This window comes from Thalassophryne amazonica, chromosome 1, assembly GCF_902500255.1.
Source record: "Thalassophryne amazonica chromosome 1, fThaAma1.1, whole genome shotgun sequence".
Taxonomy (NCBI): domain Eukaryota; kingdom Metazoa; phylum Chordata; class Actinopteri; order Batrachoidiformes; family Batrachoididae; genus Thalassophryne; species Thalassophryne amazonica.
Genome location: NC_047103.1, coordinates 159461309 through 159477295, shown reverse-complemented (window position 1 = coordinate 159477295; position 15987 = coordinate 159461309). Strand labels below are relative to the sequence as shown.

The 15987-nt window shown below is 39.7% G+C and overlaps 1 protein-coding gene across 3 annotated transcripts in view; it reads right to left on the bottom strand.

Annotated features, from left to right (window-relative positions):
• The window catches only part of raph1b (Ras association (RalGDS/AF-6) and pleckstrin homology domains 1b), a 107637-nt gene that overhangs the window by 22260 nt on the left and 69390 nt on the right, over positions 1-15987 (bottom strand). The window contains exons 3-8 of one of the 3 annotated variants that reach the window (XM_034177472.1): positions 13762-13881; positions 13311-13416; positions 12978-13172; positions 6135-6568; positions 4132-4218; positions 3605-3679 (exon numbers count right to left, since the gene is read on the bottom strand). In XM_034177472.1, coding sequence (XP_034033363.1) covers positions 3605-3679; positions 4132-4218; positions 6135-6568; positions 12978-13172; positions 13311-13416; positions 13762-13881 — 1017 coding nt within the window. The remainder of the gene's footprint in view (positions 1-3604; positions 3680-4131; positions 4219-6134; positions 6569-12977; positions 13173-13310; positions 13417-13761; positions 13882-15987) is intronic. The other 2 variants (XM_034177473.1, XM_034177475.1) reach the window with 2 other exon arrangements.

Here is a 15987-nt window from a genome sequence, read left to right as displayed (position 1 = left end):
GTTACAGATAACCGATAACAGATAAATTCCAATATTATCTCTAGCACATTTACAACTACTAGTAAAACAAATTTAATAGCTTCTAATAATATTAAAAATAACAACAGACCCAAACAATAAGACCACATTTTTTTCTTTCAACAGTCTGCCCCTGCTAGAAGCTCTACAGTGCTCCGAACACAGACAGAGGCACCCCGTGATCCAAACAATGAGACCACACTTTTTTCTTTGAAACTTCGGCCCCTGCTGGAAGCTCTTGTTTATTACAGCCCTCCCAACACAGAGGCACTCAGAGCAACCGTTAAAACCAGTTCTCTACCAATTATAAAGGTCCGGTCATGCGGAGGTCTTGAAAAATAAAGTCATATTGACTTATTGTTTTGATATATAAATAACATTAATACTGATAGAATAACTCCATTAATGTCAATTCTGTAATTTGTACAAAGTTAAAATATAACATATCTTTTAATGTTGAATAATGCACTAATTCTGGGGTTTTGTAACAAAGAGACAGATCGCAAAGGATTCTGGGTAAAGGTGCCTGCTAAACACTGATTGGTTCAGTCATTCATTATGTAAACCAACACGTTAATGTGACGCCTGTTGTGTGTTGGTGTTTAAATGTGCTTTTGTAAAATATTCCATTTTTTTATTTGTAAAAACAGGTATTTTTACGGAGCTCTGGAAGTGTCATTGCAAATGTTTTTGCATGTGGAGAGAATGTGCGCATGTTTGCGCACATTGTCTCCACATTCTCTCTTTACAACATTCATTTGATGTTGTAAAACACTTTACACTGTGCGAGATGATTTTTCATGCAGGAATTTTTTGGACCAAGTTTCAGGTTAATCGTGCGTCCTGCATCGTGTAGTGTTCATGGAGTATCAAGCTGTGGTCAACATCTGACGACCACCTCCTGATCGCTGATCGTATAGTCGAATGAGAATTGATATATTATTGTGGTCGGCCATCGTGAGGGTTTCCTGCTGCTGAAAGCTAGAAGCAGCATCCAACCGTTCGCACTGTGCCTGTGCAAACACTGCAGAGCTGTCTTGTAATAATAATATTATTATTATTATTATTATTATGCAGTTTTGTTTTTAAACTTCATTTGTAAAAAAAAAAAAAGCCATTTGCAAAGCAAAAATTTGATTTGACAATCATCTTTCTTTCTTTAATATTTATTTCATTCATTTAAAAAAAACAAACAGAAAAAACAGAAATAAAGCATCACAATCACCAGAATGAAAAGGAGCAAAGAGAAGAACAAGTCATATCTGACATAACCGGGGTCAAAATAAATAGAACACTGCCATCTACTGGTTCCCAGACACTGCCATGAACACTACTGGCCAGTAGATGCTAGATGGCAGTAGAGGCTTTCAAAACAAATTCTAGATAATCCCTGTCTGTTTACATTTAAAATGCGTGGAATTTAATAAACGCAATTAAAAAATCAACGTCTATAAACGCAGAGAATATATACAATATATACAAGAGAGTTTTAGGCACTAGAGTTTAATGCTGTTGTCCTTGGAGCCTGAACAGAGTGTCTGAAATGCATTTGTCCTGTCGTGACATACTGAGATTACAGTAAAAGATGTATGCCTCTGGATGACTTGGGTCATATTGCCAGCATGTCAGTATGGTCTTAAGGGAAATGTTTTTTTCTTCTTTTTGGGGCTGCTTTTCCTTTGTTTGCAGAGGACTGAGATGCTTTTTATACAAGCAGTTCTCTTCTGTTTGCAAAGGTTATAACTGTGGGTGCTGAACTAATTTTAAAAATGCTTGTTGCTGTTCAGCTTTGTTTATTGGTTTAAAAGTTATCGGACAAAAATTCATCAGAAGATAATTAGTCTGATGATGAAAAAAGATCTGAAGGTGAAAAAAAGAAATATGAATGAAAAAAAAATTGATAAAAAAAAATTAGAGCTGAATCAAAAATGTATTTAAACTGAAAATTATATATCTTACACTTATTTTAATTTTGATAATACTTTTTAAATTATTCTAAAATTCAAGAACAAACACTGAATTTTCAGTTTCAAAATTTATTTTTTCAATCTTTTTTTTATTTTCAGATTACAAAACTTTTGGTCTTGATTTAGCTCCATAAGGGTCAGGCCCAAAAATATTCTTAACATTCCAATGGACACTTGAAGAACCTTTGTACCAGCTGCTTAGATGTGTGCTGAGTCAAGGTGCCAGGTGGAATTTTTTCAGGCCTGTTTTGAAACTTTACTCCACAATTGACAGAGATACATCAGCAACATCCCCCATGCCCAACCCCGCCCCAGAACCCAGAACCTATGTACCAGCCTCCTGAGATAAGAATAATCTTCCTTTTAGGTGTTACCTCCTAGCTGTTCCCTCCCATCTTTAAGTGTGTAAACTATGAAATTGCTGCTACACAAAATTGTGCAACATTATCCTTTTTATATATTAGATGCACCTATTGCAGCAGAAACAGACGGGGCAGTTTAGACAGTTGATACAGGCAGCAATGGAACAATAACAGCCAATGTCATCAGTACCTAAACCATCTCACAGAAGATGACGATGGTCAGATCTTCCCAGTTTTAACACACACACACACAAAACAGATTAAAAAAAAATTTGTAGCAGATAAGGGCCACCACCAAAATGTAGCCAAACCACCACCCAGGTTCCTTTCCTTCCTTTCTATCGGTTACTTCTCATATGTTATCTGCAAAGACAAGCGTGCGTGATCACATCACGCCCGCCCTCCTCTGTCAGTTGATGAAAGTAAAATATGATATGCAAAATACACACAAATTACAGAACATTGCTAAAATGTGATTTCAATTTCAACAGAAGTTTTAAAAAAAATCTGCTAAAGACAACATGCAAATCAAAACACAAGAAAAAGGAATGACCAGGGAGGAAAAGTGAATCAAAACAAAGACTGAGACAGATGACTACATGCTAGAGGAGAAAAAAGGTCATTAAGACTCAAAAACAATTATGTGCACTCACTACAGTTTGTGGTTACACTGGAAAAATCCACTTTTTGATATTCAAGCAAAGGTTTTCTTCAAGACGTTCTGTTCATGTCTATGTCACTAGGCACTTCTTTAACTTTCCGAGAATGCCTTTAAAAATAGGGGTGAGAGATACAACGGTGCCATAGTAATCACCGTGTGATAGCGCACAACAAAATGGAATGTGCAATACGGCGAACACAGAAAAATCAACAGCCTAATTACACAGCAGCCCATTTTGAGAAAAACAAGGAATCATGTAATTCAAAAAGTTTGTTGTGGTTTGAATTGGTGTCAAAATACCCGTGATAGCTGGTGGAGTTCAGGATTTGGAGACTGTGATGATATAAACAGAGGGAGTGGTTCACCAGTTGATAAAATTAGGCAAAACCAAACATATCTTTTCTTGTGTGAGTCTACTGGCAGCTGAGAAATTAAAAATTGATGTTTTTTTTTATTCAATAAATACACTTGGCTCTTTACAAAGCGCTGAGCTCCAATAATGGATTTTTCCATTAAGAGATGTGGAAAAGCAGACAAGAGCAAGAGTGCAGTCGCACGCAAGAAAAACCCAAATGAGTAAAGGATGAGGAATTCACCTTGGTCAGGAGGTGAGAAGGTTTTCCAGCTATGCTTTTCAGAATGAGCGAGGTTTCTCTGTCCAGATAGGAGTGCTTGGGTGAAGAGAGGAGAAGGGAAAAAACTGAGCAGTCAAAAATGTCGAAAAGGCAGTGCCAGATGATTCTTGGAGGCTTATTAATTGCAGGTGGTTTGATCCTTCTATAAAAAAAAGCGTGGAAGCAAGAGAAGCTCCTTAAAAGCAGTTGTGGGTGTCATTAGTTGCAACTATAAGTATAAAAGCAATGTGATGAGAGCTGTAAATGCATTTAGAATGATTTCTGCTGCAAAAGAATATGCAAATGCACAATAAAAAGCACATTTTGGATAGCAAAAAATAAAATACAATTATGTATTAAACTGAATCTGAAAATTCAGTATAATGCATCATGATTAATGTACTGTATATAATCTGTTAAATTCAGCTGTTCATTGTGTGAAAGGACACTAAATGATAAAAGTCTGCAGGCCTACATGTGACCATGCAAACCCACACACGTGCACTTACAGTGGCCCGATCCACTTCGCCCTCTCGTGATGTAAAGTCAAGCTGCCGTCTGGCTGTCTTACCATTGGCCCGTCGCAGTGAGACATGCTGGGGAAATTGCAGGCAAGGTATGGGTGTGGACAGAGACCCCAGACACAAAGGGTGTATGCATGTCACACAACAGCACATGCAGACAGACACAGGACATGCATGATGTGGTAGTCATGGTTATGTGAAAACATTTTAGGCACATGTAACAAAATGCCATGCTCTCAATCATAAGGGAAAAAAACTTCAAAATCAAGACAGTTAATTTGCCAAAAATTTAGATAAAACGTTACAAAGAAAACAATCAACCAGGCACATTTTCCCTGTGATGCACCAGGCAGATTTTTGGATATATAGTCTAAATTTGGATGTCAAATGACTCCAAACATACAAAGTCATTACATCATAAGTTGACAGACAGGTGTGAAGCCATGTAAAAATATAAATATTTCAAATTGCTAACCTGTTAAATAGAGTGAGTGGGCATTCCTTTGGCTTCAGAGATCAGAAAGTCCATTTCTTTTTATTTTTAGTTAAGGAATAACATTCAATTGGAGCAAATCTACTCAGCAAAATATAAATGCAAAGCTCATTGTCACTCCTATTTTTCATGGGTTTAAGTAAAATACTCAATATTCTATGCAGTAGCTTTTTTTTTCTTTGAATTTTGTTCACAAATTTGTTTAAATCGATTTCAGTGAGCATTTCACCTTTGCCAAGATAATCTGGAGGATTGTTTTTGGCAAAGGTGAAATGCCAAGAAAATTTTCACCAAAACATCAAATCTAGGTTTGCATCTCAGATGTACGTTCTGGCAAACTGTAGCTGAACATTCAGGTCTTCCTTTTAGGAAAATCCTCCACTATACCACTTCATCATGAAGCAGTATAACCATGGATACAAAATACAAAACATGCACTGTGCATAATTTCTCCAATCACAGCCACAGAAGCCTTTAAGTTCTGGGTTGTCTGGGTGTCTTGGTGGCTTTCCTCACTCTTCTTTTTCTTGCACAGTCACTCAGTTTTTTGAGAACTGTCTACTCCACACAGATTTACCACAGAGTGCCATACTGTTTGTATTTCTCCATAACTGATGTAAATAAAGTTCAAGACATATCCAGTGACTTGGAATTGTTCATGTATCCATCCCCCTGACTTGTCTGAAGAAAACTGACGCTAAAACTGATTATTTACAGGTATTATACCAAAGGAGTCCATTACTTATGCAATCCATCATCTTGACTTTTATATTTTTAATTAATTTATCTCAAATTGAACAGATTTGCAGTGAGTTTGAATTTAAGGAAGATAACTTTAGAAATGTTTATACTGAGAAGCCCGATTTACTTTTTGTATTTGAAATGGCATAAACAAATTAAAATGTGTGAAATATCAAGGGGTTGAATACTTTTGAAAGCCACTGTACTTAAAACCCACTCACACTTCAGACCTCTCTCGCTTACATGGATTCTGCAGTTAGGATGACAATTCTTGATCAGTGAATAAAAGCATTCAGAGGAGATTTAACATTGTAATCCAAGTCAGACTTGGTAAGCCAATGGCAGATTACAATGTGGTCTTTAGCACATAAACTGACACACAATGCACAAGCCGTATTGTGGATTAACTGTATGCTTCAGGCATGCGCTTTATTCCAAATGTCATGCTCCATGGACACATGCAGGGTCACACAAAGACTGAGCTTGGTTCAAGCAGTTCAGGATTTGGATGTAATTTTGTAAACACTTATAGAGCAGTAAGATCTTGAGTGAGTACCTCCTTGCTAAGTAACAAACTGCAGGTGCACTTGATGTTCTCATTGGTTGTTCTCACACAGCCCTGAATCTCAACTGACTCCACACCTGATTCAAACATGTCCAACAGGTTTTCCATGCCGTTGTTCACACATATATTTTTTTTATTTTCATATCTATCTCTGTGTGTATTTCTGATTGTGTACTTCACAATATCTACCTCTGTGCTGGTCTGGTTTTGTCCTTCTGTGCTCAGGCTGCTCTGGCTCTCCACCTCTCCTGCTGTCATCACTTTGTCGATGTCCAGGGAGTCCATGCTGGATGCTGAGGCACATGCTGAATTTACACTTGAGCGTTGGGACGGCGCTTCCTGCTCGCTGCCTGCACCCACTGAGTCTGTCCTGCAATGCTGCCCACTGCTGGATGAACCCGATGAGGCCCGCCGGGCTGTAGTGGAGGGGTACGAACAGGAGGAGGAGGCGGAAGAGGAAGATGAGGAGGTCTGACGGGCTGCTTCATCCATGCTGAGAGAGGCTTTCTCCAGCTGAGTAGTAATCTCATCCAGAGAGATGTTGGAAGCCGTTTGCTGTGAGCTGAGACTTCCACCTCGTACTGTGTTAGCAGGTGAAGCCCGGGTACTGCTACTGGTACTGCCTGGTTGGGAGGTTCAAAGCGCAAATGCAGCTCAGGTGAGGAAATATCATTTGAAATCAAATGATGTTTGAGGAGAATGAGTTTAGCCTCATCTTGCACCTTCCACTCAGTGCAAGTAGCGCACCATGCAGCGCAACTGTCATTTTTCACCCTCAGTACCCACGTTCTTCAAATAGCAAGTCAACATACGCTCATCTGCACAACCATAGGAATGCTGACCTTACAATGAGGTATGATCTATTGTGAGGAAACGGAAAACAATTACCTCAGAGAACAAAAACCAGGTATAACATTGAGCCAGAGCTTTTCTACCATTTACAAAGTGCAATATTCAGATACGCTCTACATAGGTGGTCTTATGATACATGTACTCTCTGCTTATGCGTAAGTAGAGCATCATATGACAATGAAACAAATGAAAACAAAATCAAACTGGAAAAAACTATAATAACTCTGGTTGGCATCAGTTTTTACACTGGTGTTCTGTGCATGACAGGGCTGGCCATGGCAGTGTGTGTGTGTGTGTGTGTGTGTGTGTGTATAGTGGGGGAGGAGGTGCACTAATGCTAACTAACACAAAGACGAAGTCCATTCCACGTCTTTTGCGCGAGCAGGAAATTGTGGAGAATGCACCAGATGCCATAGAAATGTAAAGCGCACACCAGGACCTTACAAGGCAAGCTCAGTAGTTGCTCACTATACGCCATGGTCTCCATAGTTGCTATGAAGTACAGTAGTGTTCAGAATAATAGTAGTGCTATGTGACTAAAAAGATTAATCCAGGTTTTGAGTATATTTCTTATTGTTACATGGGAAACAAGGTACCAGTAAATTCAGCAGATTCTCACAAATCCAACAAGACCAAGCATTCATGATATGCACACTCTTAAGGCTATGAAATTGGGCTATTAGTATAAAAAAAAGCAGAAAAGGGGGTGTTCACAATAATAGTAGTGTGGCATTCAGTCACTGAGTTCGTCAATTTTGTGGAACAAACAGGTGTGAATCAGGTGTCCCCTATGTAAGGATGAAGCCAGCACCTGTTGAACCTGCTTTTCTCTTTGAAAGCCTGAGGAAAATGGGGCATTCAAGACATTGTTCAGAAGAACAGCGTAGTTTGATTAAAAAGTTGATTGGAGAGGGGAAAACTTATACGCAGGTGCAAAAAATTATAGGCTGTTCATCTACAATGATCTCCAATGCTTTAAAATGGACAAAACAACCAGAGACGCGTGGAAGAAAATGGAAAACAACCATCAAAATGGATAGAAGAATAACCAGAATGGCAGAGGCTCACCCACTGATCAGCTCCAGGATGATCAAAGACAGTCTGGAGTTACCTGTAAGTGCTGTGACAGTTAGAAGACGCCTGTGTGAAGCTAATTTATTTGCAAGAATCCCCCGCAAAGTCCCTCTGTTAAATAAAAGACATGCAGAAGAGGTTACAATTTGCCAAAGAACACATTAATCAATCAATCAATCAATTTTTTTTTATATAGCGCCAAATCACAACAAACAGTTGCCCCAAGGCGCATTATATTGTAAGGCAAGGCCATACAATAATTATGTAAAACCCCAACGGTCAAAACGACCCCCTGTGAGCAAGCACTTGGCTACAGTGGGAAGGAAAAACTCCCTTTTAACAGGAAGAAACCTCCAGCAGAACCAGGCTCAGGGAGGGGCAGTCTTCTGCTGGGACTGGTTGGGGCTGAGGGAGAGAACCAGGAAAAAGACATGCTGTGGAGGGGAGCAGAGATCGATCACTAATGATTAAATGCAGAGTGGTGCATACAGAGCAAAAAGAGAAAGAAACAGTGCATCATGGGAACCCCCCAGCAGTCTACGTCTATAGCAGCATAACTAAGGGATGGTTCAGGGTCACCTGATCCAGCCCTAACTATAAGCTTTAGCAAAAAGGAAAGTTTTAAGCCTAATCTTAAAAGTAGAGAGGGTGTCTGTCTCCCTGATCTGAATTGGGAGCTGGTTCCACAGGAGAGGAGCCTGAAAGCTGAAGGCTCTGCCTCCCATTCTACTCTTACAAACCCTAGGAACTACAAGTAAGCCTGCAGTCTGAGAGCGAAGCGCTCTATTGGGGTGATATGGTACTACGAGGTCCCTAAGATAAGATGGGACCTGATTATTCAAAACCTTATAAGTAAGAAGAAGAATTTTAAATTCTATTCTAGAATTAACAGGAAGCCAATGAAGAGAGGCCAATATGGGTGAGATATGCTCTCTCCTTCTAGTCCCCGTCAGTACTCTAGCTGCAGCATTTTGAATTAACTGAAGGCTTTTTAGGGAACTTTTAGGACAACCTGATAATAATGAATTACAATAGTCCAGCCTAGAGGAAATAAATGCATGAATTAGTTTTTCAGCATCACTCTGAGACAAGACCTTTCTGATTTTAGAGATATTGTGTAAATGCAAAAACGCAGTCCTACATATTTGTTTAATATGCGCTTTGAATGACATATCCTGATCAAAAATGACTCCAAGATTTCTCACAGTATTACTAGAGGTCAGGGTAATGCCATCCAGAGTAAGGATCTGGTTGGACACCATGTTTCTAAGATTTGTGGGGCCAAGTACAATAACTTCAGTTTTATCTGAGTTTAAAAGCAGGAAATTAGAGGTCATCCATGTCTTTATGTCTGTAAGACAATCCTGCAGTTTAGCTAATTGGTGTGTGTCCTCTGGCTTCATGGATAGATAAAGCTGGGTATCATCTGCGTAACAATGAAAATTTAAGCAATACCGTCTAATAATACTGCCTAAGGGAAGCATGTATAAAGTGAATAAAATTGGTCCTAGCACAGAACCTTGTGGAACTCCATAATTAACTTTAGTCTGTGAAGAAGATTCCCCATTTACATGAACAAATTGTAATCTATTAGACAAATATGATTCAAACCACCGCAGCGCAGTGCCTTTAATACCTATGGCATGCTCTAATCTCTGTAATAAAATTTTATGGTCAACAGTATCAAAAGCAGCACTGAGGTCTAACAGAACAAGCACAGAGATGAGTCCACTGTCCGAGGCCATAAGAAGATCATTTGTAACCTTCACTAATGCTGTTTCTGTACTATGATGAATTCTAAAACCTGACTGAAACTCTTCAAATAGACCATTCCTCTGCAGATGATCAGTTAGCTGTTTTACAACTACCCTTTCAAGAATTTTTGAGAGAAAAGGAAGGTTGGAGATTGGCCTATAATTAGCTAAGATAGCTGGGTCAAGTGATGGCTTTTTAAGTAATGGTTTAATTACTGCCACCTTAAAGCCTGTGGTACATAGCCAACTAACAAAGATAGATTGATCATATTTAAGATCGAAGCATTAAATAATGGTAGGGCTTCCTTGAGCAGCCTGGTAGGAATGGGGTCTAATAAACATGTTGATGGTTTGGATGAAGTAACTAATGAAAATAACTCAGACAGAACAATCGGAGAGAAAGAGTCTAACCAAATACCGGCATCACTGAAAGCAGCCAAAGATAACGATATGTCTTTGGGATGGTTATGAGTAATTTTTTCTCTAATAGTTAAAATTTTGTTAGCAAAGAAAGTCATGAAGTCATTACTAGTTAAAGTTAATGGAATACTCAGCTCAATAGAGCTCTGACTCTTTGTCAGCCTGGCTACAGTGCTGAAAAGAAACCTGGGGTTGTTCTTATTTTCTTCAATTAGTGATGAGTAGAAAGATGTCCTAGCTTTACGGAGGGCTTTTTTATAGAGCAACAGACTCTTTTTCCAGGCTAAGTGAATATCTTCTAAATTAGTGAGACGCCATTTCCTCTCCAACTTACGGGTTATCTGCTTTAAGCTACGAGTTTGTGAGTTATACCACGGAGTCAGGCACTTCTGATTTAAAGCTCTCTTTTTTAGAGGAGCTACAGCATCCAAAGTTGTCTTTGATGGGTGTTGACTCATTTAAACTAACATATTCATCCTGCTGTAACCAGGTTTCTGTAAGGCAGAATAAATCAATATGTTGATCAATTATTATATCATTTACCAACAGGGACTTAGAAGAGAGAGACCTAATGTTTAATAGACCACATTTAACTGTTTTAGTCTGTGGTGCAGTTGAAGGTGCTATATTATTTTTTCTTTTTGAATTTTTATGCTTAAATAGATTTTTGCTAGTTATTGGTAGTCTGGGAGCAGGCACCGTCTCTACGGGGATGGGGTAATAAGGGGATGGCAGGGGGAGAGAAGCTGCAGAGAGGTGTGTAAGACTACAACTCTGCTTCCTGGTCCCAACCCTGGATAGTCACGGTTTGGAGGATTTAAGAAAATTGGCCAGATTTCTAGAAATGAGAGCTGCTCCATCCAAAGTGGGATGGATGCCGTCTCTCCTAACAAGACCAGGTTTTCCCCAGAAGCTTTGCCAATTATCTATTAACTGGCCTAAAGAGAAATGGAGGAATATTTTGTGGACTGATGAGAGTAAAATAGTTCTTTTTGGGTCCAAGGGCCGCAGACAGTTTGTTAGACAACCCCCAAACTCTGAATTCAAGCCAAAGTTCACAGTGAAGACAGTGAAGCATGGTGGTGGTGCAAGCATCATGATATGGGCATGTTTCTCCTACTATGGTGTTGGGCCTATATATCGCATACCAGGTATCATGGATCAGTTCGGATATGTCAAAAATACTTGAAGAGCTCATGTTGCCTTATGCTGAAGAGGACATGCCCTTCAAATGGGTGTTTCAACAAGACAATGACCCCAAGCACACTAGTAAACGAGCAAAATCTTGGTTCCAAACCAACAAAATTAATGCCTCGCAGATGTTAAGAAATTATGAAAAACTGTGGTTATACAACTAAATACTAGTTTAGTGATTCATAGGATTGCTAAAAAAAACAGTTTGAACGTAACAGTTTTGAGTTTGTAGCGTTAACAGCAGATGCTACTATTATTGTGAACACCCCCTTTTCTACTTTTTTTTTTTTACTAATAGCCCAATTTCATAGCCTTAAGGGTGTGCATATCATGAATGCTTGGTCTTGGATTTGTGAGAATCTACTGAATCTACTGGTACCTTGTTTCCGTAACAATAAGAAATATACTCAAAACCTGGATTAATCTTTTTAGTCACATAGCACTACTATTATTCTGAACACTACTGTATGGAGCTGCACCTAACAACCACAGGAGTCTTCAAGGCCGATAACAAAATGGGATAAATATGAAACAAATCATTTTTCCACATTTCTGTACAGTGCGCATTCAGTTTAGATTTATCTGGTGTGCTCTGTTGGGAAGAGGACAATGTGACTTTTCTGAAGCGGACAACAGTCACGTGACTTTTTCAGTCATCTCTCTCTCTCTCTCTCTCTCTCTCTCTCTCTCTCTCTCTCTCTCTCTCTCTCCTCTCTCTCTCTCTCTCTCTCTCTCTCTCTCTCTCTCTCTCTCTCTCTCTCTCTCTCTCTCTCTCTCTCTCTCTCTCTCTCTCTCTCTCTCTCTCTCTCTCTCTCCTCTCTCTCTCTCTCTCTCTCTCTCTCTCTCTCTCTCTCTCTCTCTCTCTCCTCTCTCTCTCTCTCTCTCTCTCTCTCTCTCTCTCTCTCTCTCTTCTTCTTTGCACGTTTCACATCCTTGCACATGAACAGCAAGGAAATATGACATCCTGCATTTCAAGGGCCGGCTGAAGAATTTTCTGTTCAGCAAAGGCAATTAATGGGCCTCCGATTTTCTTTTTTTTTTGGTATCTTTTAATGCATGTTTTATGAGTTCTTTTAAAATTAGTTTGTGTAGCACTTTGAGATTTGCCTTTTAATATAAAGAACTTCATAAATGAATTAAATGAATGATTTAAAATTTTTAATTTTTTTAAAATGATTTAAAAAATTTAATTAAAAAATAAATTCTTATGCTTTTAGACCATAGTAAACTCCACTCCAGCATATACGTTTATAAACTGGGAAAATCCGTGAAAATGTGACGTCATCTGTAGTGCCCCAAATTCACCGGAGACGACAAAAAGGCACAAGGAACACATACAGTTACACAGAAAGGTGTCTTCACGTCCTTTCTGTGTCACAGTAAAATTTTAGAATGCACAGATGACCCTGTCCTGTGTATCAGGGCCTTGAATAACTGCTCTAGTGCTGCTCCTGCACATGATGCAATTTAAGCGCTTGTGTGCAGAAACTTTTCCAGAAAGCCTATTGTTTCGTTCTGTCAGTTCAGGCATAACAGACAATGCACCGCGGCCAAAATCACTAGCAGTCAATGTTGGTGGGTAGACTACATTTCCCATGAACCTGTTGCAGAGTTGCACATGCACATTTTCTATATAGCCACCCCCCCATGGACAAAACAGTAGTAGAATTATTATTTTTTTTATTTATTAAAATTCTACATGAAGAACAAATAAGAAACAATATATCAGCAGTGCTACCTCCACTGCTTCCGCCTCCGCTGGTGCCTGTCTGTTTGGTACTGATACCGCGTCCACCAAGAGCCCGTTGCTGGCTCTTATTTTGGCTGCGAGAAGTCGAGCTTGGTTTGGATATAGTGTTCAGCTCCTGCTCAATAGAGCACAAGTCAGCCATCAAGGCATCCAGATCCACCGTGTCTCCTTGGTTCAATGCCTCTGGAGAGAGTGAAGACAAAAGACAGAAAAGAAACACAGGGGGCAGAGAGGAGAAGGGTTTGAAGATGTAATTTTAATGATCATCCTCTTTGTTATGTGCCTCATTTGGACACTTTAAGATGAGTTCAGGGCTCTCACCGTTTATGTTATACATTGAGAAGCGGTAGGAGAAGTTGGCCATGTTTGTCTCCTGCCTGAGAGGAGGCTTCTGCAATGATTTCTGAGGTCGCCCATCATCCAGGCTCTGCAGCGCACACATATACACACACACACACACACACACACACACACACACACACACACACACACACGTTTACGATGCCAATAAGCAAAACTATTTTTGGAATATAGTTCTGGCTAAAAGGGATCCAAGCAACCATGTAAGACTGACTGTTTGACCAAACGTCTCACACACAGAGACCCGCACAAACATACAATGCAAAGTGTGGGAGGGGAGTTGCTAGGATACAGTAAAGGGAGACAGGATTAGCAGTGTTAAGGTTGCTATGGATACAGCTCCTTCATCTCTTTGCTCTTCTACCTGTGAGTCTGTATGTTTTTGTGCTCGCGTGTGTGTGTCTGTGATAACCTGTGTGAGTTTGTCCAGTTCTCCCAGCCAGGCTCCAAACATCTTGTCCAGGTCCTGGTCCTCTTTATCACTGTCCTCCTCCGCTCCGTGGTCCAGCTCATCGTCTGATACTTGTTCCATCTTCACACACAAAGAAACAGAAAATATCAGCTGATTGTACATGAATTCATATGCTGATCAGATCTGAGTCATACAGCAAAGATTATCCAAACAGGGTGAGGGAATCTTTCAGCTGACTTCATGCCAATCTCACTGCCTGTTACCATGACAACCACTCACGGACCCGGTGGATAGCCGGAGCCGTCTGATGAATGAGGCGGCCTGCAGTGGCTTGTCTGCCGTTAACCACTGACACACCCAACACCTCTATTACCGGCTAAGAGCCTAAAGAGCCGGATGCTGGTAGGAGGAGGAGACGGTGCAGGACAACTTCCTCTGGCCTTCAGGTAAACAGCCACAAACTAAATAACACTGGGTGTTTTTTGAGTGCTTGAGATATCAATCAAATCATGAAGCCTCCTGACACTGAGAAGAGGCCAGACCGCTTGTGGTGGTCAATGTGGACGCCAGCTGTGATAGCCTTGATGTATGCTGTCCAAACTTTACGACAGACTGCCCTCTACTGGACAAACAGGAAAGTGACCCAAGTCTGTAACATGATGCACTTTTAGTTTAGCTCCTGATTTTTTTTCCCCATTACTGAGTAGCCTGTCTATGTTTTCAGATTACCAGTGTAATAAATAAAAACAAAATAATTTCTTTTGGCTAATTCCACTTTGGCTAAGGGTAAACACATCTTAGCTGGTGTGAATCCACATGTAGCTTTGGCAAAGGTTTTCCACCAGATGCCCTTCTTGACATAACTTCAGATGAACACTGTTTAGGAGGAAAGTGTACCAACCACACATCCATTCAATAACATATTGTTGTCTTTTTTCAGCTGAGAACATGATTGCTGCGTGCAGCACAGTGACGGGGAAGGTGCATGCCACACACTCGCATTACCAGGACCCTTTATTTAAGTAAATTCAATGTCTTTTGTTGGACAGTCATGAAAAAGCAGATTTTTACCCTCATCACTTGGCAATGTAAATGTGCATGCTTAATTTAATTACACCACATCGCATGTCCCCGCAATGTAACAATCAGACATGGGGCCAAATACAAAAGTATTTGTATTTGAAACTACTTAAATACATTTTTCGGAGTATTTGTATTTGTATTTTCTGATTTTGAATTCAAAGTATTTGTATTTCAAATACATCGCCGATCCCAAGTATTTCCAAATACTTTTACAAATACTTTTCAAACTTGGGAATCTCTGTGACACCGTGTTGACTATAGATTGTGATAGTTTGATTATTGCCTGTGATATTATAATAGTGAATTTGTGATAAAACATTCAATCCTTTACTTACCAATAGTATTTGGTCATGCTATTTTCACAATAAATTGTCACCGATTTATCAGTTTTTGTGTTGATTGTTGTTTATAGTTCATAGAAAGTATTTGTATTTGTATTTGAAATACTCAAAATATAAAGTATTTGTATTTGAAAAAGTACAAAGTATTTGTATTTAAATACAATGCAAAGTATTTGACCCCATGTCTGGTAACAATCACATGCACAGCACAATGGCAATGTTCAAATGATATATCATGCAGCCCTACACTCATCTCTATGGGTCAGTGGCCTTTGAGGTCAAAAGGCAACTGGGATGAGCTTCTTCAGTCAGATCGCTGGGTAAAAGTAGTTGGTGATACCAATATCTTCACTGGAGAACGAAGGTCCAGGACCTTATGGTGATGGTGCTTCCTATCTTACAGTATGGTTATGTAACCTGAAAACTAAACCGTGATCTAAGACAGTCACTAGATGTCTTTGGTACTAGGCCTCCTTGGAGGATCATTGGGTATCACTGGAATGACTTTGTGCCAAATGAACGATAACACAAGGAGACTAAGATGAGGAATATCACTTGCATTGTCAGGAAATGTGAGCTATGACATTTTTGCCATGTGTCAATCCAGTACACAGATGCTTCAGTGTTGAGGATCCTAAAGGCTGGAGAAGCCCAACGGGATGCCCACCTGTCACCTGCTTGCAGCAGAGAGTTACTTTTAAGAGTTGGGAATAGATCAGTTGTCTGCCTGTGATTGCCATCTAGGACCCAAGGTGGTTCCATAGGTGGAAGCAGCAATGTGCAGCATTAGCTCATGCTTCCA